The 26,796-nt window shown below is 38.5% G+C and overlaps 1 protein-coding gene across 4 annotated transcripts in view; it reads left to right on the top strand.

The window, feature by feature from the left end:
• The window catches only part of EFR3A (EFR3 homolog A), a 114,871-nt gene that overhangs the window by 20,568 nt on the left and 67,507 nt on the right, over positions 1-26,796 (top strand). For 2 of the 4 annotated variants that reach the window (XR_004680585.1, XM_035011959.1), the window contains exon 2: positions 23,854-23,930. The exons of 1 other annotated variant lie outside the window; for it this stretch is intronic. Coding sequence is in view for 1 of the 3 variants with exons in the window: in XM_035011959.1 (XP_034867850.1) it covers positions 23,854-23,930 (77 nt within the window). In the remaining 2 variants the exon portion in view is untranslated. Of the gene's footprint in view, positions 1-23,853; positions 24,000-26,796 lie in introns of those variants that run through there. One more of the 4 variants, XM_035011961.1, reaches the window with a different exon arrangement.

Raw genomic sequence — 26,796 nt, forward strand, 5'->3', positions numbered from 1 at the left:
AAGCAGTGGGAAAAGAAAGGGAAGGAGAGAAAAAAGAAAAAGAAGAAAAGAAAAAAGATAAAGATAAAAACAAAAACAGAACAAAACAAAACAAAAAATAGAATGTGATCAAATATGATCAGGCTGGTATATAGATCAGTGCCACACACTAGATTTTGGGTGTATTTTGGTCTGTTAGAAGAAAGTGCCTCCCAAAATTTTAAAGAAAGAAATATATGTACAAAAATAAGGGTTGATATGATGAAGGGGTGGAATATGATTGTAAAATGGAAATTATAAAAAATTTTATAAACGGAATTGATAAGAAGTTGTTTGAAAAAAGAAAGAAGAGGATTTAAAAAAAAAAGAAAAAAAGAGAATGTGATCAGGCAGGAGAGTAGGAAAAAACCATACACTAGAGATTTAGGGTATATTTTGATCTGTTAGAAGAAACTATCTCAAAATTTTAAAGAGAGAACAACTTATATATATATGCCAAAAATATAGGTAACTACTATGAAGGGATAGAATATGACTCTAAAAATGAAAAATAAAAATGTTTTTTAAAAAAGGGATTGATAGGTTGGTTGAAAAAGGGAAAAAGAAAAATTCAAAAAAAAAAAAAAGACAGTTAAAAGAAAATTAACCTTGAAAGACTAAAAAATCATGGTAAAAAAGCCATGAATTCTCTGTGCAGTATTCCCCTAGCGCTGGAGTTCTGCCATTCTCATTGATCGGTAAACTTGGTCTTGGCTGGCTGTTCTCGCTGATCTTCTGGGGGAGGGGCCTGTTACTGTGGTTTCCAAATGTCTTTGCGGGAGGTGGAATTGCCCCGCCCTTGCCCGGTCCGGGGTCAGTAATCTGCTCGGGTTTGCTCTTCGGAGCTTTTGTTCCCTGCAAGCTTTCCGTACAGCTTTGGAGGCAGAGAGTGAAAATGGCGGCCTCCCAATCTTGGCCTCGGAGGAGCCGAGAACTCGGGCCCCGCTCCTCAGTGAGCCCCCAGAGAAAAGCTGTCAGTCACTCCCATCTCCCCGGTCTCCGGCCACACTCCGTGCTCACCCGGCCTGTGACCACGCATTTCTGTCTCTGGCACCTCACACCGTGTGGAGTCTCCAATCCCAGCAGATCCCTGCGGTGCACTCCCGCACCGCTCCTCCCAGGGGAGGAAGGGGAGTCTCTGCAGATCTGCCGCTTGTTGGGTCCCTGCTGGAAGAGCAGTGGCCCGACTGTGCCGCGCATCACGGTTTATGGCAACCCCGAGCTGAGAGCCTGTGCCCGGGCTCCATCTCTGCAGCCGGCTTCCCTGCTCCATTACCTGGGAGCTCTGCTGCACTTGGGCACCCCCGGTCTTTCTGTGACCCCAAGGGTCCTGAGACCACACTGTCCCACGAGGGTTCCAACCCCCGCTTAGCCACCAGAGTGACGTCCCTCAGCGGAGCCGACTTCTAAAAGTTCCGATTTTGTGCTCCGTGGTTCTATCACTTGCCAGAAGCGGCCGACGGAGGCCCCTCCCCCGCCGTCTATCCTCCCGAATATCGCCGCGGATTCACTTTTCTGCACGTCCTACCTTCCAGAAAGTGGTCGCTTTTCTGATGAGAGAGTTGTTGCTCTTATTTTCTTCGATCTCCTGTTGAGTTTGTAGGTGTTCAGAATGGTTTGAGCCCTATCCAGCTGAATTCCTGAGAGGAGACGAAATCCAGGTCTCCTACTCCTCCGCCATCTTGCTCCGCCCCTAAATTTAAAAATCTTAAATTAAAAATTAAAAATCCAGTATCAGATTACCATAATCACAATACAGTCATATTAGTTGAGGGGAGAATTCACTGGACTTTTTTCTCTGCCTGCTCAAACTATGATAAAGCAGAGGATTCCTATGTTACAAAGGAATAGTGGGCTATAGCTTCAAAACCAGAAATTGCTTACAGTATGGGTTTGCTGCTAGAATTTGGTGAAAGGTTACATAGAATTGCTTCAGTTAGTTTCCTTATTGGTTTTGGGACACTTGGGCCAGAGTGTTGTGTTGTTACAAGCAGAAACTCACAGTGCTCGGTTAGTAGGAAAGCTTTAAGGAATCCTAGGCAGCAGTTATCATTTGGCTGTGAGTTTCTGAATGGCTGGGGTTCCTCCCCCTTTTCCCAGTGGTCCAGTGCTCCATGCAACTCTTGCTTATTGTCTGGTGTGAGGATTTATAGTAACTTTTTGGGGAGGCACTCGAAGAGCGTTTAACAAAAGCTCACTTTTTTCATACATATTCTTCTATTCTTAGGGGTATTTTAGAGCTCAGAGTAACTTATAAGTAGGAAAAGAAGATAATTTCTAGAAATGGGATGTTTTGTAATATGACACATTCTCCGGCTGGGTGTCACTTCTCCATTCTCTGCCATTTGACTTGATTTTTGTACCGTGGTAACAATAGTATAGTCTTTTGGCAGCTGCATAATATTTTGACTGTGTGGTTTTAGGCTCCACAAACAGAACAGTTCAGGTGTTTTATTTATTTGTTTATTTTGTTTTTAAGCCATCTCAGGAAGACAGTGCAGTGCATAAACTGTTAAAGAGCGCAGGCTCTTAACTGGATCCAGCATTTCTAGTTGTGTGACCTTGGACTCTTACCTTTCTGATTCCCGGTGTGTAACCTGTAAATGTTGATTCCTCATAAGGTTGTGAGCATAAAGGAAGATGAAGTTGGAGTATAGTAGATGCTCACATATTTGTTGAATGCATTCTGAAAGAATCAGACTGATTGATAAGGAATAAGAGCAGGGAATTCCTGGGGTAAATTACCCATTTGGTTAGGTCTTCTGGTTTTCCACTATATTTTGCACTATATTCGTGAAACCAGAATTTGTGTCTTATCCGACTTGCCTTTAGTATTTGAGGTTGTGTTAGTTTCCCTAGGGCTTCTGTAACAAAGTAGCACAAACTGAGTGGCCTAAACAACAAATTTATTGGCTCACAGATCTGGAGATGGTCAGAAGTCTGAAATCAAGGCGTCGACAGGGTCTTTCTGAGGGCTGGGAGTGAAGGATGTGTTCCAGGCCTCTCCCTGGCTTGTAGACAGTCACCTTCATGTTCATATGGAGTTCTCCCTGTGTGCATGTCTTTCTCTGAATTTCACCTCTTTTGCAAGGTACCAATCACACGGGATTAGGGCCCACTCTGATGACTTGATCCTAACTTAATTACCTCTGCAAGACCCGGTCTCTAAATAAAGTCCCATTCTGAGGCACTGGGTTTTAGGACTTGAACATAGGAATTTGTTGACCCGCTAATAGATGTGTTTGAGACATGAAAGTGAAAGGTTTTTTTAGTTACAATGTTTCCATTTTAAAAACCACCATTATCTATTAAACCTTGATGTAAACTCATGGCTTTGTTGCTTTTTCTTTTACCAAGACCAAACATTCATTTATCTAAACTTAAGTATACCTAGCACCTGAAGAAAACTGGTAGAATTGAGCAAAAATTCTTTCTTTCCATATCTGTCATTTTGTATGCTTTTGGGATGGGGAAAGAATGAGTTTGAATGACTGGAATATCAAGGAATGAATTACATTCTCTGGGGGCTGACTTCAAGTCATTTTGGCATTTGAATTGACTTGAAAGGAATGGTACATATCTGGTAACTTTAGAACTCACTGGTCTACAGGCTATATGAAATTTTACTTGTATTCCTTTTCCAAGGCTACCTTTTGCAAGGTAGCAGAAACTGGTTGGTTTAGGACAGCAGAGTATTCTCACAGTGCCGGGAAGTTACAAATTTGAAATCAAGGTGTGGGCAGGGCCCTGCTCCCCTTGAGGCTCTGAAGAGTCTGTCCTTTCTAGTCTAGCTCCGGTGGTTGCTGGCAGTCCTGAGTTTATCTTAGTTTGTGGCAGCAGCACTCGTCTCTTCCTGTCTTCTCCTGGCCTTCCCTGTGGGTCTCCATGTGTCTCTCTCTTTATAAGGATACCAGTCATTAATGAAGGGCCTACCCTCATCCAGTATGACTTTGTTTTAACCTGATTCGCTGTGCAAAAACTGTTTCCAAAAAGTCACATTCGTAGGTACTCAGGTTAGGACTTCAGCAGATCTTTTTGGGCAACACAATTCATCTCACAGCATTTGTTCATTGCTCTAGAAAGTTAGCTTTACTTTTCACGGCTCTCTTTAATCCTCAAGTATTCCTGACCAGTAAACGGACAACTTTGTTACCACAAATTAATGTCCCGGAGCCTGACAACTCCGAACTCTGCCACTGTCCTGCTTATTAAGCCATTGCCTTGCTTTTCTAGGCACAGAGTTAGCCTTCATTTTTTACTGTCTTTCTGTTTTAAGAGTTTGTTGTAAATTCTTTTTAAAGTTCCTTTTGTCTCATGCTTTCTTTATCAACTCTGTGATGAGTTATGTTTGAAATGGTTGAACCTGCTAGTTTCTTTTGTAATTGGAATGCCTATTTCTTCACTACTGAACACATATTATCAATATACCACTTTTTTTTTTTTTTTTAGGGTAGGCTATTGTTATATAGATAGAATGGCATGAACAAATACACAGGAAGGAAAAAGTTTGGGGCTTGATTTGAGAGCTATGAGTATTGACAGTTTTTATTGTGAAAGATGTTATGATTTATTTGGGAAGTAAGGCTGAAACAGTGGAAAACTGCCCAGGTTTGCCTCTAAGACCGGCCTGGCAATAAAGCATAAATAAATTGGAGATATCCCTATTTTGGCAAAGTACAACTGACTTCACTTTTTAAATCTTTATTTTTAAAGATTTTATTCATTTATTTGTCAGAGAGAGAGAGAATACAAGCAGAGTGGCAGGCAGAGGGAAAAGCAGGCTCCCCGCTGATCCTGGGATCATGACCTGAGCCGAAGGTAGACGCTTAACTGACCGAGCCACCCAGGCGTCCCACTTTTTAAATCTTTAAATAAATATGTGTGTACATAGCTAAAATAGGCTATTAAATCATGTATATTTTATAAAATAAGTGATTTTGGTTTTTGTAGGTATGTTCTGACTGACCTATCTTATAAATTATCTAATTGTGGATACTATATTAATTATCTTTTCCATTATATTCTCAATATATTTCTGACATATAATGAAATATTTCATACTCATATTCTTTCTGTGTTCGTTTTGCCTTATAAATTTCACAGCCGTTTTAAAGGCATATGGAAAATGTCAGATTTTTTTTTTTTTTCCACTTTCACAAACTGGAAATGCCACATTCAGACAACTTCTGAGGAGGCATAAAGGCTGTTTTTGTGAGTCTAGGTTTGAACCAAAAACTTCAGTGGACTTTCTTGTTACCTGCATGGTAAGTTAATTTAGAAAGAAAGTATTAAAACATGAAAATGAGGAAAAAATGGCAGCCTACATCAGCTAGCTAAGGTCAACTAACCTTTGCCAGTATGCAGTGCGGGAAGAACTGGGTCCTACAAACCATTGTATCTTCAGCTTTCCTTAGAAATCAGTGTCCTTTGGGGTGCCTGGGTGGCTCAGTCAGTTGGGTGTCTGACTCTTGATTGCTGCTCTGGTCATGATCTCAGGGTCAGAGATGGAGCCCTGCAGAGTCTGCTTGGGATGTTCTCTCTCCCTGTCCCTCTGTCCCCCACCCCCACTCGCATGTGTGTGCTCTCTCTCTCTCTTAAATAAATAAAATCTTAAAAAAAATCAGTATCTTTAGACTTACAAGGAAGTGGGAATGGTAGCAAGCATAGGTGAATGAGATAGACTTTGAAATTGTCATTGGTAGATTTAGTAGGTTTGTTCTTTCTTTGAGTAATTAAAAATCTGAAGCCTGAAGCACGGTGAACATTTTTGACATTTAGCTTTTGTTGTAAGTCCCTGTTGACGTGCTTTACTGTCATTGGTATATCCTGCTAAGAGTTGCTTATTCAGATACCATAAAAAGAATAGGCCATGAAAAGAATGTTTAGTAGATTGTTTCTCATGAGAACTAAGGACCAGTGTAGAGGTTATTTATTACCAAAGTATATTAGCTTTAAAAAAAATTTTTTTTTGATGATTAGCTTTTTATACCATAGGAATCATTTCCAGATCCTGCCATCAATAATTTTATATACTCAGAAATGATACTAATTTACGTCTAATGAAGAAACTAAAGTTATTTTAATATAAATCTGAAAATCTGATTATATTTTTTAAACTTTTTTCTTTGTGCTGTATTTAGTACATTAAATGCTTTTTAGGTACAGTTGTCTTAAACTAGATTTTAATAGAAAGATCTACCTACTTTGTTCTTGATTTTGCATTTTCCCTCCTAGCTATGACTGTAACTAAAAGTTTTCACTAAGTGATTTTTTTAATCCTTTGACTTAGTCAACAGACTAAACTCATAATTACATAGTTTCATAATGCCATTTCCCTGCTCCTACATTTTGGGTTGTTCATATTGTATACAAAGTGAAACTTCTCATCCATGTGTCCAAGATCTTCTAAAATTTCAAGGAGAGGGAACTCTATATATTAATATGTGCATTTGTACAGCTACTGCTACTTACCATTCTGGTGGTTTTTTCCTCCTGAGGCCCCACGGCTGAATCAGCTGGGTTAGTCATTTTGCTACGCCAAGACAGCCTTTGTTTTCCTCAGCCTTTCTGGAATACCCTGTTAACCTCTGTTCATTTTCTTAATGTTCTTAAAAGACCAGCTCATAGCTCAGCTCTTTTGCAATGAAAAACTTTTCCTAATCATTTCAGCTCACAAAAATCTTTCCTTCTGATCTCTAAGGAATCGTCTACTTACTTTGCATGCATGCTTGTCTAAGCTCACTGTTCCCATCCTCTAAGAAGCAATCTTAGACCTTTTCTCATTGGAATTTCTTGTTTCTCTTACATTTTATTAATATTATTTCCATGTGGGTCTTTCTTTTACCCTTTCAAACATATGAGTCCTTCTTAAGTAGTAATTTCCACTGCAAATATTGGTCTTTCCTTATACTTCTGCAGTACCTTTTATAGTACCTTTCAAATAATTGGTATTCATTAATATTTGTTTGCATTTAAGACAGAATGTCATGTGCATTTTGAGTGACGAAATCTTAGATTACTTAGTTTTATCTCTGGTTTGAGTCTTGACAGCAGTTGGTAGATGATCCTGTTGGGGAAGCTCTCAGGGAATTATCAATAATTTTGCCTACTTCTGTCGTAAGTTCTGTTCTTTGTGGGCATCCCATGATGCCATTGTTTTTTATATGATGTCCTTTCAATATTTGAGTAATAACCTTATATTTAAAATTTACTGTGTGACATTCTGTGTTAAGCATTTTTTTTTAACTCAAGGAAGGAAGGTTTTTGTTAACTTATGAATTGCGTTTAGCAGCTTTTGAATATATCATTCCATAGTCCATCTACAGTTAGTCAAACCCACAGCAGTTCATTTTTGCAGAATCCATGAAGTAGGGCAAAACACTCTTCAGTTAGCAGTAAAATACCTACTTAGCTTTTGCAGGCAGTTAATTCATTGAACCCCATTTCTGACCACTAAAATGTGATGAAGAGCATGCAGCGAATTATATAGAAATGATTATGAAGAAATTTTTATTTGATTTCAAAGTTCATTAAATAGAAAACATAAAAACATAAAAAGGATGCAAATATTCTTTTACAAAAATCTGAATGGAAAAGTTCTAAAGAATAAATTGTTTTCTGTGGAGAAGGAACTTTATATATTTTTATTTTTTTAAAGATTTTATTTATTTATTTATTTTTATGTAATCTCTCCCCCCAGTGTGGGGCTTGAACTGAAAACCTTGAGATCAAGAGTTGCATGTTCCACCAACTGAGCCAGCCAGGCACCCCTTTGGCCAGAGGAACTTTAAAACAAACAAAATCTGCAAATCCTCTCTCTTTGCCCAGATTTTGCTAATAAGGCACAGAACAGAGAACAGTAATCTATACAGTGAACATACCAGTGTAATGTTGATATGCAGCATGGCTTAAAAATTATGCATGCTTTAAAAATCATGAAATGTACAGAATGGAGCATTAGTTCAAATATTCTAATGCTGTTTCAGAGGCTTAATTTATTGATACCAGATTGTAATATATTAGTCACAGAGTTTCAGAATATATTATGTTGATTTTATTTTATTTTATTTTATTTATTTACTTTTATTTTTTTAAAGATTTTATTCATTTATTTGAGAGAGAGAGAATGAGAGACAGAGAGCATGAGAGGGAGGAGGGTCAGAGGGAGAAGCAGACTCCCTGCTGAGCAGGGAGCCCGATGCGGGACTTGATCCCGGGACTCCAGGATCATGACCTGAGCCGAAGGCAGTCGCCCAACCAACTGAGCCACCCAGGAGCCCCTATTATGTTGATTTTAAAAGGCCAATTTGTCTCTTCTGTGATTTCAAGTTTATTTAACTTCTTTGTAAATATATACTATATACTATATATAGTTAAGATCCACAAACTGTGATACTGCTTTTTTTAATGTTATGGTAGCACATTTCAACAATGATGAAATTTAAGAGAGAAAAAATGTGTTAGTACCTTATTTTTTTTTTTTTGTATGATCTTGAAATCAAAGCGTTAAAGCTTTATTGTGACACAGTAATGAAAAATGAAGTATCATGGCATACACATGGTACCAAATACTAAAAATTCTATTGAAGCTATATACCTGCCTGCTGCCAAAATTTACTTTCTGTATAGCTGAAGAAACAACTGTAAGTTTTTTGTGATAACTACTTTAAATATTTATGTATTTTAAGTGGGGGTCAAATGCTCTTTTTCTCTTTTTTTTTTAATTTAATTTTATTTTTTTTTAAAGATTTTATTTATTTATTTGACAGAGAGAGAGATAGGGAGAGCAGGAACACAAGCAGGGGGAATGGGAGAGGGAGAAGCAGGCTTCTTGCTGAGCAGGGAGCCCGATGTGGGACTCGATCTCAGGACCCTGGGATCATGACCAGAGCCAAAGGCAGACGCTTAACGACTGAGCCACCCAGGCGCCCGCTCTTTTTCTCTTGTAATACTTTGAGTATAACTGATTTAATCTAAAAAATATTTTTTGATTCTGATATATCAGAGAGGACTCCAAATTTCCAAGATTTCATTTTGCTTTCACAGAAAGGAAAAATGTCTGTCACTGTAGGCTTGCTTTCTAGACATTTCTGAATCCTTACCCTTTCAAAGTCTTCTGCCCTCTGAGCCTTTCAGAAAAATATGTCAACCAGGGCGCCTGTGTGGCTCAGCTGGTGAAGCGTTTGCCTTCAACTCAGGTCATGGTCCCAGGGACCTGGGATTGAGTCCCGCATTGGGCCCCTTGCTCAGCGGGGAGCCTGCTTCTTCCTCTGCCTGCAGCTCCCCCTGCTGTGCATGCATGCTCTTGGCTTGTGCTCTCTCTCTCTCTCTCTCTCTCTCTGTCAAATAAATAAATAAAATCTCAAAAAAAAGAAAAAGAAATGAGCCAACCATAGCCCTGTTCTTGAGGAGTTTATAGACCTCTAAGAGAAATGGATCAGTAGGTCCCTTAAACACATAGTGGTGGTTTTGGTGGCAGAGAAGAGTGGGCCCTGCCCAGCATCAGGTGGTCATCAACAGCTTCCTTGATGAATAATGCCAGGCTGAGGCAGGGGGGTGAGTAGGTTGGCCGGGGAAAGGAACAACGAAAGAGGAGCCTGCCCTCTTCTTCATATATGTTAGTTTACTAATGCTTTTGAAGATGTGACATGGAGAACATTGCCTTTTCTATATCCAGCCAATAGAATTGTTAAATGAACTAATTTCAGAGGTTTGTGGCAGTGATTAGAAACCTTCTAGGTTTGTGTTTCCCCAACTTGAAATTTCTGATCCTGGCAATGTTCTTACATCCCAGGTTGAAAAATACTCTTCTATGAAAAGTTTGATATTCTTACTTTAGATGATTACTTGGTGCCATTGCGGCTTTCGACATAGAAGTAAACATGGTTACCAAAATCAGTATGACATTACTTGGTTATAGGTGGTCCTGCATATACTCATACAAAATAAAATGACTTTTAGTGAGACATTGTCTTAGGAGCCAAAATAGATGTTTTAAGAACTCACAAATTTGGGTGCCTGGCTGGCTCAGTCAATAGAGTGTGTGACTCTTGATCTTGGGGTTGTGAGTTTGAGCCCCATGTTAGGTGTAGAGATTACTTAAAAATAGAAAATCTTAAAAAAAAACAACCTCACAAATATTTAGTTAATTTATAATTTTATTAGTGGTTGGTGTTTATTGATTTGTACTTTTTGATCTCTACTTACTGGAAATAAAATTTTCATTTGTTAATTATTTCAATAAAAGGGAAAAGGGAGCTCTGTTAGGTAGATGAGTTAAGATATAGCCCTCCTCTTAGGAAACTCGAAACTGCCACGACATGAGATAATAAGTGAGAGAACAGACATGGATGTGATATTGCAAAGCTTTGCGAGTCTTGTCAACTCCCAGCCTTTTAGAACTTCCTGTTCATCATAACTTCCCAAACAGTACTGACAGTTCTGTAACCACAATCTTAAAATTGTCTTTGATGATGGAAAATACAGTGTGACAACTAGAAGTTTTGAATTTTACCTTTCCAGATTGAGAACTTCCTGAATATACACCTCTTGCATTTCTGGCACCTTACATGTAGAAGACACCTTATAAGCCTAATTTGATTGGTTGACCAGTCATATGAGATAGTTAAAAAGTTCTTTGAATGTCTGTCTTGGAAAAACTCCCCAAATATGGAACTTCTGTTAAACTATATCTGTTATTAGAATAAGACCAGTGACCAATTCTTGATCTCATTAGAAGAAATCTCTGCTTTTGTTATACATTCAACACCAAGTGCCAAGTGAAGGGTAGGGATTCCACAGATGTAAAATTTTCTTCTTCTAGAAATTTTCTTCTGTTGTTTTGAGATTATCTCATTCTAGTCAATTATTTTATCCATCATTATTTACTCAAAATTTTAGAATATAATCTAGTTCTATATTTTAGGTAAAAGATTTGTATCTTACTAAAAACTGATTAAGACAGTAGTGAAATATTACTAGATCTTTGTGAGGGATATTTTGTATTATTTGTCATTTTTAATAAGAACCTATAATCATAAACTATGTGATCAGTCTCTTTTTTCCCCCATATCAAGTTAGAGTCTCTTGAACAGTGATTTTCAGTCTGGATATTCTAAAACTATCACTGCTGTGATTTATTTTTGATCAGAATATTTAATCATGAAATTTTAATTCACATTACCATTAAATCTGAGGGTTTTGTTTGTTTTTTAAATGATCTTACTTTTTTTCGAGAATTGTTTGAAGTCCTTATTTCTTTTATCTATGTAACTGGTACTTTTGTAGAAGGTACAAGATTTGGAAAACTCCTTTGTGTTTCTAACACTTTTTTTTAAGATTATTTATTTATTAGACAGCACGTGCACACAGGGGGTGGGGCAGAGGGAGAGGGAGAGAGAATCTCAACGCAGACTCCCTGCTGAGCGTGGGGCTTGATCGCAGGGCCTTGAGATCATGACCTTGAGCCAAAATCAACAGTTGGACACTAACCACTGAGCCACCCAGGCACCCCTCTAATACTGTTCTTTAATAGTTTTCTTCCTGTTTCTTTAGTTTTTTTCTCTTCTACTTCCTCCTCTGCTGATCATCCCTTACATGTTTACTTTCCCTAGGGTTCTCCCTAACTCCCTCCCGTTTGTCTTTGGTGATTCCCAGCTAGCTGCTTTGCTATCACTCATATGTTTTTGGTTCTTAAATTTATATTTCACTTGCCTACTATGGGATCTCCTGTTTTAGGTTGCTACCTCATTGAACATTTGCAAAACAGAATTCTTTCTCTCCTTTTTGATACCCTTCTCCCACCCCAAAATGTATCTTCCTCTGTTCCTTGTTGATCAGTGACAGCGCCATCCAAGCATTTCTCCAAACTGTCCCGTGTCCTAGTTGTTATGACTCCTCCCTCTTCTTACCATCTACATTCAGTTGGTTTCCAGGTCTGCTTCCTGCAGGTTTGTCTAGCCTTCTCTAAGTTTAGAGAACTTTATGCATGTTTGCAAATTAAAACCACACTCTTGTTGAAACCTCATAGCTTTAACATATGTGGCTCCTTCCACCTGGAATGATAATCCTCTTGTCTTGGCCTAATTCCTAGTTTTTCTTAAAGACTTAGTCATCACTTCTTGCAGGAAAGTTAGGTGTTGCGCTCCTGTTCTCCCAGAGCATCCTGGTGCGCTATAGCTGTTACCACACAGACTTAACAGTTCTCTCTGTGATTATCTTCCACCACCAGATCGTGAGCTGCCGAAGGCCAGAGACTGGCCTGGATTTGTATGCTCTGCATTTAGCCTAGGGCGTGGCAGGCCTCTTATTAAAAGCAGCATTGCCAAAAGCATAGATGTGATTGGGTATACCAGTTTTCCCAATCAGATGTATTTCTGAGGCATAGGTGTTGATTTACTTAAGAGGGTTGCAATACACCCTTGTCCCCTTCTGAGTTTGGAACCAACTGAGAGAAATATAAAAATCAGTTTAATGCCAGTCAAAATATTACCTTTGTTGCTAATAAAGCTGGGTCGGAGAATGTGACTTGATTTTTGTCAAGGGCTACGTGTCCTCCAGATCTAGACTTTTCAACAGTGTGTCTAAGGGACATCCCAGGTTGGCAGAGCAAACATACTTAGCCTTCTTCTGACTCCGAACTTCTTGGTAACCCCATTGTGGCCACAAAGAGACCGGCTTCTGATCTAAATATACTTATCATATAGAAGCAGAAAGAGTGACGTGCAGAATGCAGATCTGAAAAACCCTGAAGAGTCCATTTGTTCATTCATTCAACAGATAGATATTGAGCACTCACTATGTTCTGGGCATTGTGTAAGGAAGTGCAAAGGATAAAGATTGGGGTTAGGGCATGCTCAGTTCCTTCATCCAGACTCACCAGTAAAAAGTCATTCTTTCTTAAAACAGAAGTCTTCTCTAGAAGAGGTGGGGACAGGAGAATAGAATCATTTTTACAAACTGTATAGCTATTTCTCTACCTGTTTCATGTAAAATAATTCTGAGGACTATGATAATTTGAAGGACACAATGGCATGAAATACAGAGATGCATGCAGGAGCAGTCTTTTATGGGAAAATTTCAAAGGTCTTGTTAGTGTTACAAAAAATTTGCAAAGCCTGATCATGATCATTTGTTTTCCTTTGCTTCCAATACTTAGGATCTTAAAGGCCACTTTATGTCACCCTGATTTATTTCTAGCATGGGTCTGCCAAGTATTCATTTATATGAGTTACTTAGAAAATCTAGTCTACAGGGAGCTATGGTGGCAGCATTTCAGGGTAATGAGGAAGTTCTAGAGATCTCAGCCACAGACACCAGCGTGGTGTTGGCAGTGATAGGTCTTTATAATGTCAGCAGCATTTTCTGTGAAATGGTTTCCAGATGCCCTCAAATTTATCATTTCTGTCATTGTATTTAGTGCTTTATATGATTTATTTATTGCCGTGTGTTAGATGATCTTAAGGTGCAGCCTGTATTATAACTTTTTGTCCATTGCATAACGTAGATAAGGACAATGTCCCAAATACACAATAAGAAAAAGTCATATGCTTCTTTAAATCATTATACAGGGGAGTGGTTCTCTAGAGCAGTGGTTCTCAAATTTGGATGTGCATGAGGGTCATAGTAGGAAACCGGGTGATTTTTAGAAATAGAAATTCTGGTATCCATCTCTGGAAATTGACTCAGAAAGTCCTGGGTGGGGCCAGAGAGTATTCAATTAAAAAAAAAACAACTCCAGGACACTTCTTCAGATGGCTTATAAAGAAAAGCATTAATGGTACTTTACTATGTAAAGCATTGTTTACATAGAATTTCTTATGAAGTAACCTCATGAAGAGAGTAAACACATTGACACAGTAGAAGACTTGTGAGTATTGACTTTGTTAGGGAAATTGAAGATGGTGGTGATTGTTTTTTGGTGTTATAGTGTTAAGAGTGTGGTGGAAAAAAACAGCATAATTGGGTATATATTATTCTACCCAGAGACTGAGGTTGAATTCAATCACTTGCTATGATTTTGTTTGCGGCTGTCTGTTGTTTTTAGTGAAAGAATCCTTGTTTTCTGTAACTTTGATTCCTTATAATCTTGCATTTATTTATAAAGTCTTGATGTTAGAAGCCAGTTTTGTGAATTAACACATCTCAACAATGCCTAGCTTAGTAAATTGACCATAGTAGGCATCTTATAAGACATTTAATTATAAATGTCTAGGGAATTTATCAGTTAATGATCTTTTTTTTTTTTTAAAGACTTTATTTATTTATTTGAGAGAGAGCACATGAGAGGGGGGAGGGTCAGAGGGAGAAGCAGACTCCCTGCCGAGCAGGGAGCCCGATGCGGGACTCGATCCAGGGACTCCAGGATCATGACCTGAGCCGAAGGCAGTCGCTTAACCAACTGAGCCACCCAGGCGCCCCAGTTAATGATCTTTATACAAAAATTATTGCAACTGATAACTGATATATTAAGGTCATAGTTATCATATATGAGAAAAATTAAAACTAGGTACACTCTATTATTTTTTTTTTTACTCTTATTATTTATTTACTAGTCTTTTTCTTTTTTTCTTTTACCGTTCTCTTTATCTTTCTTGGCTGGATTGTTGCTGTTTTTCCTCATTTTATAGCTATAATAAAAAATCTGACTTCTCTGTTGGTGCCCTTAGACATGTCCCAGTACTCACTCTAAGAGAGTAAGTAAGTAGGAAAACTGTAGGTCCTGGGTTGCCGGGGATGGGCAAGATCTCTGCCACTGGTCCTGGCATAATTATTAATAGCATCTTCAGACAATCTAAAGATACTCAAGTACTAAGCACCCAGGACCTTAGAGGCTCTGAATCAGTGATTTGCAAATTGAGTTCTTGCCTTCACTTCTCTGTAGAGGTCCTTCAGTGCCTCTGTAGGCTTATCTTTGTGCTGTTAACATCGTGCCTCTTTCTGTGTTTTGATTTCTAACTCCCACGTTCCAGCATCCTCTTACAAGAAACACTAGTAGCATCTTTATTTTTAATGAGAATTTTCGTGTTTTTATGTGGAATTTTTAATTTGTTATAATCTTATTTTTGAACTATAGAAGGTTTTGCCTGTTTCAAAAAAGTTTTTGCCCTTTCAAAATGGTTTCTAAATGGATGAGAATTCCTGGGCCATTTGCTTATGCGTAAGCATTGATGGAACAAAAACAGTTTTCAAAAAGGCATAAAAACCAATGTTCCATGGTGTTTGTGAACACTCGTTCACGCTAAGGGTTCTTACAAGAAATTCTAACTAAAGGAAAGTTGTAAGTGCAGTTTCTTTTGTCATCTTCCAAATTAAAGGAACTTGCCATTAGTTCTTTAGATACACATAGATCTCCATTTCTGTTTATCTTTGAAGAATCCCTTTTCTCCTTACAGTAATATGCTCCTGTACTTTCTGGCTAGCTTTGTTGTATATTTACCAAGCTTTGCTCTGAGAAGTGGAAAATAAGTTTTTGTAGGAGAGCTCCAGCAATTGATTTGTTGAAATATACTCCAGAGATGAAAACTGTCAGAACCCATAATGACTTGACCACATATTCCCCTAGTTGGGCATTCAATCTCCTTTTGACAGTTAAGGTTTTGTTGCTGCTGCTGTTGTTTTGGGGTCACCTAGAGTCTTTGACTGTGGTTTAAATAAGACTCTAAAAACACATCAGTGCTTAGTATTTTACTTTCTCAGTTCCATTATAAATTCTGAGTAGTCTGATTTACCTTTTGCCCTTTCTCTCTTTTTCTCCCTCTTAATCATGATTTTTAAATATATCTTCAACCACTCTGTAATTCTCCCCTGCCCTGAAACTTGTTAATTATGCATACTAAATATCTGCATAATAGTACCATGGTTTGGATGAGGAAGGTTGTTGCTCACATACTTCTTGTTCTCTTTAGAACATTTATACATGCAGAAAACATGATTCTTTTTATAATTTTTTTAAAGTAGTCTCCATGCCCAGCATCGAGCCCCAACACAGGGCTTGAACTCATGACCGTGAGATCGAGACCTGAGCTGAGATCGAGTCGGACACTTAACCGACTGTGCTACCCAGGTGCCCTTCTTTTTATAGTTCTTAACGGTACTACTGACATTATCATAGAAGACATTTAGTCAGTACTTTACATATGGTCTTAGAAGTGGGGATGAACCACATGTTACGTCCTAACCGTGGTAGAGACAGAGTACTTTTCTTACCTGGTTGCAGCTCTGGTTTCTGTCATCCATTGGATCCTTTCTTATTTGTTGTTTAAGCCAACGTCAGATGGAATGAATAGAGAATTGTGTTTTCTGATTTTAATATTTGTGGTAATTTAGTTCTGTATGATGATTCCAGAAGGTTTTCAAATGGAATCTTGCAGGATTATATTTTCTAAAAGCCAGGATTATTCTATGTTTATTGTTTCTGTTTTGGTAACTCTGCTGAGTAATATTTAATTTTTTCAGTTAAGTATGATAGTATACTGTAAAGTTAAATCTAAGTATAAATCTTTAAATTGATTAGGAGAATGTCTAATACTTATTTTTTCTTTAAAAATTGTGATAATGGGGGGTAAATAGATGTTGAGTATAGGCCAATCACTTGTTGACTCAGAAAAAAACTTTTTTTTCCTGTGGACAGTATGTATCTCTGTGTAGTTTTGAAAGTATATCAGAGATTTGTCTGCGTATTGCTTGTTGCACAGCCAAATATTGCAACGTAATGGAAAGAGCATCTTTTTTAAAAATAGAATTGAAACTTTAGTTCCATTTATTGCCTTTGTTGCCTTCTTTTCCATAAAGTTTATGTGCCTGGGAATAAAGAAGAAATAGTGAAATTGAGAACGAAAGGAGAGAAGGTATAGAATTACAAGTGGAAAGAATCGTGTAATAAAATATTCCTTTAATGGATTAAAATCCTCTTAAAAGGAACACTTTCCTGAAGATAAGACTATTTTGTTCCCGTTTCTTTGACCCCGTATCTGATTAGTCACCAAACCCTTTTGATGCTTCCTTTGTGCCACCTCCCACGTTCCTTCCTTTTTAAGCTGTGGGCCATTAGAAAATGCATTTTGGTTTTTTCCACGTGTCATCCTCCATAGTGATGTTTGCATTGTTCCATCTGACTGTAATTGTCCTTTCCTGTCCCGAGTTTATCCTTATGATTCAGTGTATTCGTTCTTCATGGGAGCTCTCAAATCTTGTGTCCTTCGTAAAACCTTTCTTCACTTGATAATTACCTTTCTTCACTTGAGCTAGAGGTGCTTTCTCTCTCTTTTGAACTTTTATGGGTGACCCTTATACATTGGATATCCCTTGTCCTTAGATGCTGTCCAAATCTTAGTTCAAAATCAATTTTTAAACCTTTGTCTTTTTAAGTAGACCATTACCTTTTTAATCCTTGTGGTTCTTCACACAGTGGCTATATACATGTTGAAGTGCAGGAATAACATCCATATTATAGACTTAATATATAGCATATACAAATATGTGTATTTGTATATGTATATTTCTATATTAACCTTTTGGTACTTGGGAGGGATATGTATGAGTGGGACTGTAGCATTACTGAATTTAATTGTATTGTTCTAACACTAATTGAATAAGTAACTTGACTTTTAATTTTAACCTTGGAGAAAATAAATGTGATGCTCATTCTTCCAGGATTCAGGATACCATAGAACTATAGTTGTCGGAGTGATAAATTTTTTAAATCTTCTAATAGAAAAACAGTCTGTCCCTTTTTGCCTTGATTACGGATGGCCTCCACTAGGCCTAAAAATAAAACATGAATTGTTTAAAGTGAACCAGTCGACATCATCTGTTTGTTGGAGGAATTCTATTGTTCTGGCATTTAGTGTTTTGTGGTGGACAGGTGTACTTTCTTTTTTTTTTTTTTTTTTTTTTAAAGATTTTATTTATTTATTTGAGAGAGAGAATGAGACAGAGAGAGCATGAGATGGGGGAGGGGGAGGGAGAAGCAGACCCCCCGCCGAGCAGGGAGCCCGATGCGGGACTCGATCCCGGGACTCCAGGATCATGACCTAAGCCGAAGGCAGTCGCTTAACCAACTGAGCCACCCAGGCGCCCCACAGGTGTACTTTCTTGATGATCATTTTTATTCTTATAGCACATATCAGAGCAGATATTAAATTTGTTTAATTTATCAGTGAACTTTGGGTCTTCATTTAATGAAGAAACATTTTAATAAATGTCTGCTATATGCCAGACATGCACAACAATGAATAAGATATATGGATTTTATGTTGGAGGGACTCATATTCTAGTGGTAAAGGCAGACATGTATATAAATAAGTATAATGAATTGTTACAGTTGTAGAAATATACAGTGAAAGCATAAAGAACCAAAATCCTGTAATCATAGCCATTCCCATTTAAAAGTGTGAAATTTAGTAAGCCCTAAATAGTCCAGTGAATTCCCAATATATTACTTGTAAGAATTAATTGAGATAATATAATTGCTGTGTAGAAGATACAGATACCATTATATTCTGCTTCTACAGATCATAAAATAAACCTAATTTAAAGTCATACAGTTGGTTCCCATAATAGGATCTAAGCATTCTTCAACTTCAGTGACAGTGTTAGTATAACTTAGTTTTGTTTTAGAAGATAGTTTTATCCCAAGTACCCAATGCTGTGTTGTTTAATAATAGAGACATTAATAGTTTAATAATGGAGACTTTAATATTTCCAGTTAGATTTAACTTATTAGATTATATAGTTTATTGAAAATATAAGTAGCTTATGTGAAAAGGAGTCTTTATTAATTATCCAAACCCCCCACACTCACAGAGCTGCATAGGAAAGCAAATGTCATCACAAACTAGAAGTACTCCCCGGGGGGCCAACCACTTAGACTACTGGCCCATTAAGCAGATTTCTCCCAGCACCTTTGCTCATGTGCCTGATTCATTTCACTTTCATTTCAACTATGAGGTTTTCTGTGCAGCTACTCAGGTCCTTCTACGAATGCCTCTGTGGGCCAGGGTGGGTTGGAAATTAATTTTAACACCTCACCATCAAAGAAGAAGGAGGCTGCCAGAGGTCAATACAGCTCATTTCTGCCTGAGATGAGGACCCGGAGACACTGGTGAATCCCTATGAGAATGATGGTAGGAGAGCTAAGGAGAAGAAATTGTCTTGGGGTGTCTTTAAAGAAGAAATTGTAATTTGGGAATATGCAAAATTTGCTTAAAAAATATGTTACATGACTTTTACATTGTAGGCACTGTGTATATCTATATGGATTTAGAACCCCTAACCCTGAGAGGTGGGTAGGGAGGTGTAGTACTCAGAAAGCCCATTAATCAGAGTGCTCCATGGGCCTGCCTGAACACTGCTATAATATGTAGCTTGGTACTTTTTGGGGGTCAATTTTTCTGTTTCCACCTGTGCCCGTGTTCCATTTTTCTATAGTTATCCCACTTGGGACTTGTTTGTAATGGCATATCATAAGCAAAGCTCTGAGTTCCACCCGCTCCAGGAGAATAGTGGACTCCCTTCTCCTTATGTACTAGAATTAAATGTAATGGAAGAATTCCTATCGATTGCCCAGACTTGCCGGTTGCTTGAGGCATTCTGTGATATGCTTAGTCCTTTGGAAAGAGAGAGTTGGGAAGGGCTCAAAAATAAGGTGGTCTGGGGCTCAAATGAGTTTGTTGGAAGGGATTAGAAGCAAGGATGAGGAGGAATTGAAGGAATGCTTTCAGGAAAAAAGGTGTAAGTAGCTTTATTTTCCCATGTTATTAAACTGTTGAAATCTGCTTTTATTAAACTAGCAACATGCACTTTTGTAGTATCTTGTTTAAGGTCTTTGGTCTTGGCAGCAGAATTTGATATGGATATTATCAAGTTCTTGATAGCTTTACACTTGATGTCAGCAACCAGTTAGATAAGTTACAGTCCATTAGTACCCTCTGCTAATTAATTACAAGTGAAGTGCCCTAGGCACTTCCTGAGCAGTAGGAAAAGGATCTAAAAGCAGGAAGATCGACTAGAAAATAGTCTCTTACAACATGAAAGACTACATTCAAGTTCCTGCAGCAGAACTCGACAAGCCCTATGAATTGACTTCGACAAGGGAATCAACCCCATTTCTGTGGCTGAGTAGGTCCAGTGACTTCATTTTACTTGTTCTTGTGATGTTTACAAGTACAGTATTCTCTTCTGTAAAGTAGTTAATAGTGTTTCTTTCGTGATTACTGATGCCACGGTCATTTTAACCTTATGTTATCATCAATATGAAATCTCAGTAAATTGAAAAATTTTAATTCTGGTTGCATTTATCTTCTCTGTAGTTGGTAGCTTTTCATTCATAATAAGTAGTCAAGAAGGTGTTCCTGTTTCATTTTGGGTTTTCTGGAGAAACGCACTGTGATCATTTACTTCCCTGCATGGTAGTGCATTCCTAGTCTGTGAGTCAGACTCACTCCTGCAGTCATGGTCATTGGTCATGGTTTGTGGAGAGCTAAAATGTTTAGGTTAAAAATTGTGTTGTCCTGGGCGCCTGGGTGGCTCAGTCGGTTAAGTGACTGCCTTCGGCTCAGGTCATGATCCTGAGTCCTGGGATCGAGTCCCGCATCGGGCTCCCTGCTCAGCAGGGAGTCTGCTTCTCCCTCTGACCCTCCCCCCTCTCATGTGCTCTCTCTCTCTCTCATTCTCTCTGTCTCAAATAAATAAATAAAATCTTTAAAAAAAAAAATTGTCTTGTGCTTGCATGTCATATGGCAGTTACCCTGTGAAGTCATCCAGTCTGGGCTGGACTCGGCTCCACTGTGCTCCTTACCAGCTGCGTGATATTGGACAGATGGCCTCCCTAAGCCTGTTCCCCATTTATCAGAGGGAGATGATGGTACCTGCTTCAGAGAGTTGGTGTAGGAGTGAGGAATGTTGGAAAATACTTAGTATAATGCTGCACAGGTCGTGCTCAGAAAGTAACATTTCACTACCCCCCCCGGCCCCGCCCCAAACTGGTACTGATACTGTTTCTGAAAACTTATTGTGAACCATATACAGAATTTGTTGTGGTTTTTTTTTATTCAAGTATAGTTGGCATACAATGTTACATTAGTTTTTAGGTGTGATTTTTAAAGATTAGTTTACAGCAAAGGTTTTCATACTGTCAGGAAAATTATCCCTAGGGCCCTCAAGCACCTTCTGCTTACCCCTTGTAGTACTTCTTTTATTGTATTACTGTAGCTACTATTTTATTGAATGCTTGCTATATGTTGTACTCTTTTCATTTTTAATTTTCCCAGTAAGTACAAAGAAGGCATTATTATACCATTTAACTGATGAGGAGACATGGGCGTAGTAAGATAAAGTAACCTGCCCACCCAGCTGGACAGCAAGAGACCTTGGGGTCACCCCTGGCCTGACTCCAGCGCCCTCCCTTTAACCGCATGCTGCCTGTGTGTCATTTTCCTCTTCACTCCTGTTTCTCTCAGTAGATCTAAGCTTTCTGAAAGTAGGAGCTGCATATGGTGTGTATTCCAAGTTCATATCTTTTCTAAAACCTCTTTAAAAGCAATGTATGACATCCCAAAGTGTCAATGTAAGTGAAACATAATAGCTATTAAGAATCTTTTCTTATTGAAAATAACATAATTTACCATTTTGACAGGGAACTTGAAGCAGTTAAGACTTGTTTCTCAGTCCCTTGCTGGTCTCTTTGCCGTGATAGCAATTTGAGTGTACTATATTTGGCCTTGCATTAGTGTAAGCAGAGTATTCATCTTAATCTTCTTATCAGGTTGCAAGCTTTTTTCATCATTACCATTACCTAGCTTGGTGCTCTGCATAATAACCACTCAGAACATATTTGATTTTAGTTTATTTCAGTGTATTAATATTTATCTGAAGTATTTTTATACTGGTTGTAGTAGACAGAGAAAACGACTTTTGCTTACTTGGCTTTTCCCTCTCTCTCCTCCCCCCCTTCTTTTCCTCTAGTAATAGGACCAGTGTTTACTTTTGGATTCTAAAAAAGTTCAGGTGTTTTGGTGTTCATTAATCTGAAAAATTCCTCAATGAACTCTTTGGAATTTTTTTTCTTCTGTTAAAGTAGAAAACATCCTGAACAATAGAGAGCATTTTATATTATCAGCACATAGTGCCAAGTATATATTGCTGAAATTAATTCACTATTTTTTTTTTTTTAAAGATTTTATTTATTTACCTGACAGAGAAGACAGCGAGAGAGGGAACACAAGCAGGGGGAGTGGGAGAGGGAGAAGCAGGCTTCCCGCTGAGCAGGGAGCCCGATGCGGGGCTCGATCCCAGGACCCTGGGATCATGACCTGAGCCGAAGGCAGATACTTAACGACTGAGCCACCCAGCCGCCCCTCACTATTTTTTTTATATGTAAGTTTATAAACTCAAGGACAGGGATCTTGTCTCTTATACTTTCTTGTATCTGTGGCATCTAGCATGGTCTTAGGCACATAATCGGTACAGATGAAATACTTGGGTGTTGACTGATTTGACCACTAGTACCTGTGGTGCTGTGGGAAGAGCATGGGGTTACAGAATTAGACCCTGGATTCTCACCCAGCCATTGCTGTTGAGTAAGTTACTTGGTCAGTTCTGCTGCACTTCCCACTCCTGTAAGGTAATGGTAGTAATACTTCACTAGGTTACTAGAAATGTTATTATATATGCACAGTGCTCTGTGATCACTAAAGGTACTGTACAAATCTTAAGTCTCTCTTGTTCTTATCACTTTATTGACTCTGCTTCACTGCAAATCTGGACTCAGTCTTACTTGTTTTGGCCAGTGCTGGGTGATCGGTTGACACTTGGTATATGAATGCGTGCATAAATGTGCATACTTCATGAGCAAAGGGAGATCTGGAGAAGTTGTCTCTTGCATAACCTTACTCTGTGAGATAGTAGTCTGCTTAGATCTGAGTTCTTTTAATTTCTAGCTCAAGCAGTCTTTCATATCATATTTTGGTTTCTAAATACATGCAAATGCACACTTCCACAGAGACACACATACTCCAGTTTCATAAATCATGGGAATAATTTTATAGTGGTTCCAGACCAGCATTCCTGTTACTAGTTTGCAGGACAAGAAAACTAATCGCTCTCACTTACATGGTTCTTTCCAGATAGCTGATGTGCTTTACCCAAGGCCATGTAGTCACTTAAGTGAAAGAATTGGAATGAACCCAGATATTTTGCATGCCAGCCCATTGCTGTTTCCAAGACACCAACACCTGAAACTATATAGAGCAGCCTTTGAGGATTTTTGAAATTCCTGGACTTTCCTTTGAGGTTGTTTCCCCCTCTAGTGTAGTTCCTCATATGATGCATTATGTAAGTACACGTATTAATTGTTTCCACCAGCCACAATGGAACAGACCGTCCTCCAAGACCACTGTGGCTGGGGCTGTGAGTGGATTGGGCCAGGCAGTGGGAATGTGGGTCTGGAGGATGCAGAAGGTGGTAGGAGACAAGATTAGATAGGAAGCAAAGGGGTTAGAGATTATGTATTTGCCTATAATTTATAGGGTGAATTTGGTAGGTGGTGTGTGTGTATACACACACGCACACACAGGCCCCTAAATGATTCGATTTGGAACTTTGGAATAATTCATTAATGTATTCACTTTGACCTGTAGTGTCTTTGGGGAGGGGAGAGGACATTTTTTCATTTCTTAGTCAGTAACGGAATTCGCATTCCTGTTTTCCGTTGGCGCCAGTTTGCGGTTTTTCTTTTTATTTTAAATAACTCATTAATATTCAGAAACCTGAATGTCTGGGTCAGTTTTACAGGATGAGTAATCTTTGCACTTTGTGACTTTGTTCTTTCTTGAACAGGAGTGGGTTGCTGCTGCTCTGCTCTGCGTCCTCGCTACAAACGCCTGGTGGACAACATATTCCCCGAAGACCCAAAAGTAATTTGACCTGCACCTACTGATCCTTCTCTTTGCTGACCCATCCTTGCCCCCGCTGACCTCCCTAAGGTTTCCCTAGTTTCATTTCTCTACTTGTACCCCTAAATCCCACCATGCACACTACTATTTTCATATTCATCTTTTTTTTTTTACCTTTAAATGACCCATGCTTGCTTGTCCAATTTTCAGATCCTTTTCATAGATTAGCAAAACATTTGGAATGATGGACAGATGGTGTTCTCTTACCTAGATAGTTCCTATATCTAAGTAATACTTCTCAGAAATTTATGAGCTAGTGCCAGATTATTTGTACAAAATGCTAAGAATACAGCTGTGAACACAGACATGGTTTTCTGCTCTCACTGAGCTCACAGACAAGGAAATCGGCGATTATGCTATTGTGTGAAAGAATGCTATGATAGAGAGATGACGCACAGGGCACTTCTGGAGTGGGTCGGAATGACGCCTAATGTGGGCCTGGCGAACAGGGACCTTAAGGAAATGAAATCTAAGCTAAGATCTGAAGAGCAAATAGTTTGGCCACACAATTTTCGGAAGAGAAGTGGGAAGTAAAGGAATAATATTCTAGGCAGTTCTCTTTTTACTTAAATGCTTGGGAATTTTTTATAACCATCACTTTATTATGGAAGATTACTGTTTTCAAAGCAACTGGATTTGATTGATTTTGCTTGACACTGTCCCTAAGTTTTCCAAGACTCCTTTAGTCTAGTGTTAAGTGGATATGAACAAAAAAAAGTTAGATGGGCTTAATTGCTTTATTTTAAAATGTAGCCGGGACACCTGGCTAGCTCAGTCCACAGAGCATGCGACTTTTGATCACAGGGTTGTAGGCTCGAGTCCCATGTTGGGTGTAGAGATTACTTAAAAATTAAAAAAAAAAAAAAAAAATGTTTACCAAAAAAATAAAATATAGGCAATTATAGAAACTTTTTGGTTATCTTAGCATTTATATATTTCATGATATATGAAATATTTATTTTTAATCGAATTTGATTTAAACATTCAGCCATTTAGAGGAGGCTAATTTGTCACATACTACTGGCTGCCAGATACCTGGGTACTTTGTGGCTGATTGAGCCAGAAGATATGGTACCTGCCTTTAGTAGCTTTCCATCCGTTGACTGACATAAAGCACCAGTACACTAAATATTAAATCCTAATGCCTAAGTCAGTCAGCAAAATTTTAAGTAAAGCAGGTGGAAAAGTTTTTGCCCGTAAAGCAGAGAGATTTTACTGTGGGTTGGCAATCTCTGGGAAGCATTCTCGGAGGAGAGGAGATTTGCTGAGCTTTGAAGGATGTGTGCCATCTGGAGAAGTGAGATTAGTCTCTTTGTTGCAAGTGAGGGGCCTCCAGAGAAAAGGCAAAGGGGTGCAAGAGAAAGCAAGGGGTACATTTGAGATCAAGAACCTTCAAATAAAGGTTTATATAGCCTCATTGTAGAGGGTATTGGGTGATAATCATGTTGACCATGATTTCTGATTTGAAATTCCAGTCATGTCATTTAGTAGACTGAGTGTTCTGATCATTGGTGGAGGCCAGATTACGGAGGAATGTGAATGACAGACAAAGCTTCTCCTTTATCTACTTTAATTCCTAGGCAGTGAGGGAGTCTTGAACACTTGTGACCATGGGAGTGATGACAGGCAGAGAGAATGGTTATAGAAAGAATATTTTTGCCAGGTATGGATTGATTGATTGCAGAGTATTTAGATAAGATTTGTTCAAATGGAGATCTGTAAAATAAGATTTTAAAAAATTTACATAAACCTTGCATACATGTGGCAATCATAACCCATTTGACCTTATTTGTTATTTTTAATTTATTGACCAACAATAAAAAATCATGTAGTATAGCCAAAATAGATCAGGCATACTACCCAGTATACAGAGGTCTACATGTTATAGTCCCGGCCCTCAAAGAGTGATCTAGTGAGGGGGACCAAACCATGTTTTAATAATTACTGGCCTTGTGATCATGGGCAGGTACCTCAGTTCCTCATCATGAAATGGAAATTATAAATAGTTCCTATTTCATAAGGTTCTCATGAGGATTAAATGAGTTAATACAATTCTTTGCTCACCCTCTCTTCCCTAGTGTCAATGACAGCGCCTGGCATATGGTTAGCACTTGATGAGTATTTGCTTAATGACTGAAAAACAGTATGATAAAATATAATAGAGATAAGTACAGTGAGCTAAAGGAACATATAGGAGGAGCCTCTCACCCAAGTTCTGAAGGGATGTTGGGAGGTTGCACTGAAGGCTTTTTGGAGGGCATTGAGACCTGCAGGATGAGCAGGAGTTAACCAGGTGAGCTAGAGAAGCATCCCCAGGCAGAGGTGAGTTGAGTGAGAGGAGTCATGCACAGACTGTATGATTCCGTCGATGTGTGCTGCTTTTGATAATGCTGAAAAGCAGAGTGGTGATTGCCTGGAGAGGAAGACAAGGACTGCAAAGGGCATGAGGAACCTTTTGCAATGATGGAAATGTTTGCATCTTGTTTTTTAGTGGTGGTTTCACAGATATACAACTGTCATAGTTCAAATTATAGTTTATTGTGTATAAATAATTCCTCAATAAAATTAGTAAGGGATTAAAAAAAATGGGTGAGAGGCAGTCATATTTAAGTAATGATGTCGAGGAACTAATACAGAGGGAGAGGTTAAAAAACCAGGAAAGAGAGAGGCTAACTTGATGGAGCCAGATCCTGGGCCATGTGAAGCAAACAGCAAGAACATAGACAAACTGATTTCTCCAAGACAAGTCCTCCAAAAATAGGGCACTTTCACTTTGCAGGGGCAGGGTTTCTTCATTCAGGTTCTGTTGACCTTTTGATCCAGTTAG

This window comes from Mirounga leonina, unplaced genomic scaffold, assembly GCF_011800145.1.
Source record: "Mirounga leonina isolate KUSES-001 unplaced genomic scaffold, KU_Mleo_1.0 Mir_165, whole genome shotgun sequence".
NCBI lineage: Eukaryota > Metazoa > Chordata > Mammalia > Carnivora > Phocidae > Mirounga > Mirounga leonina.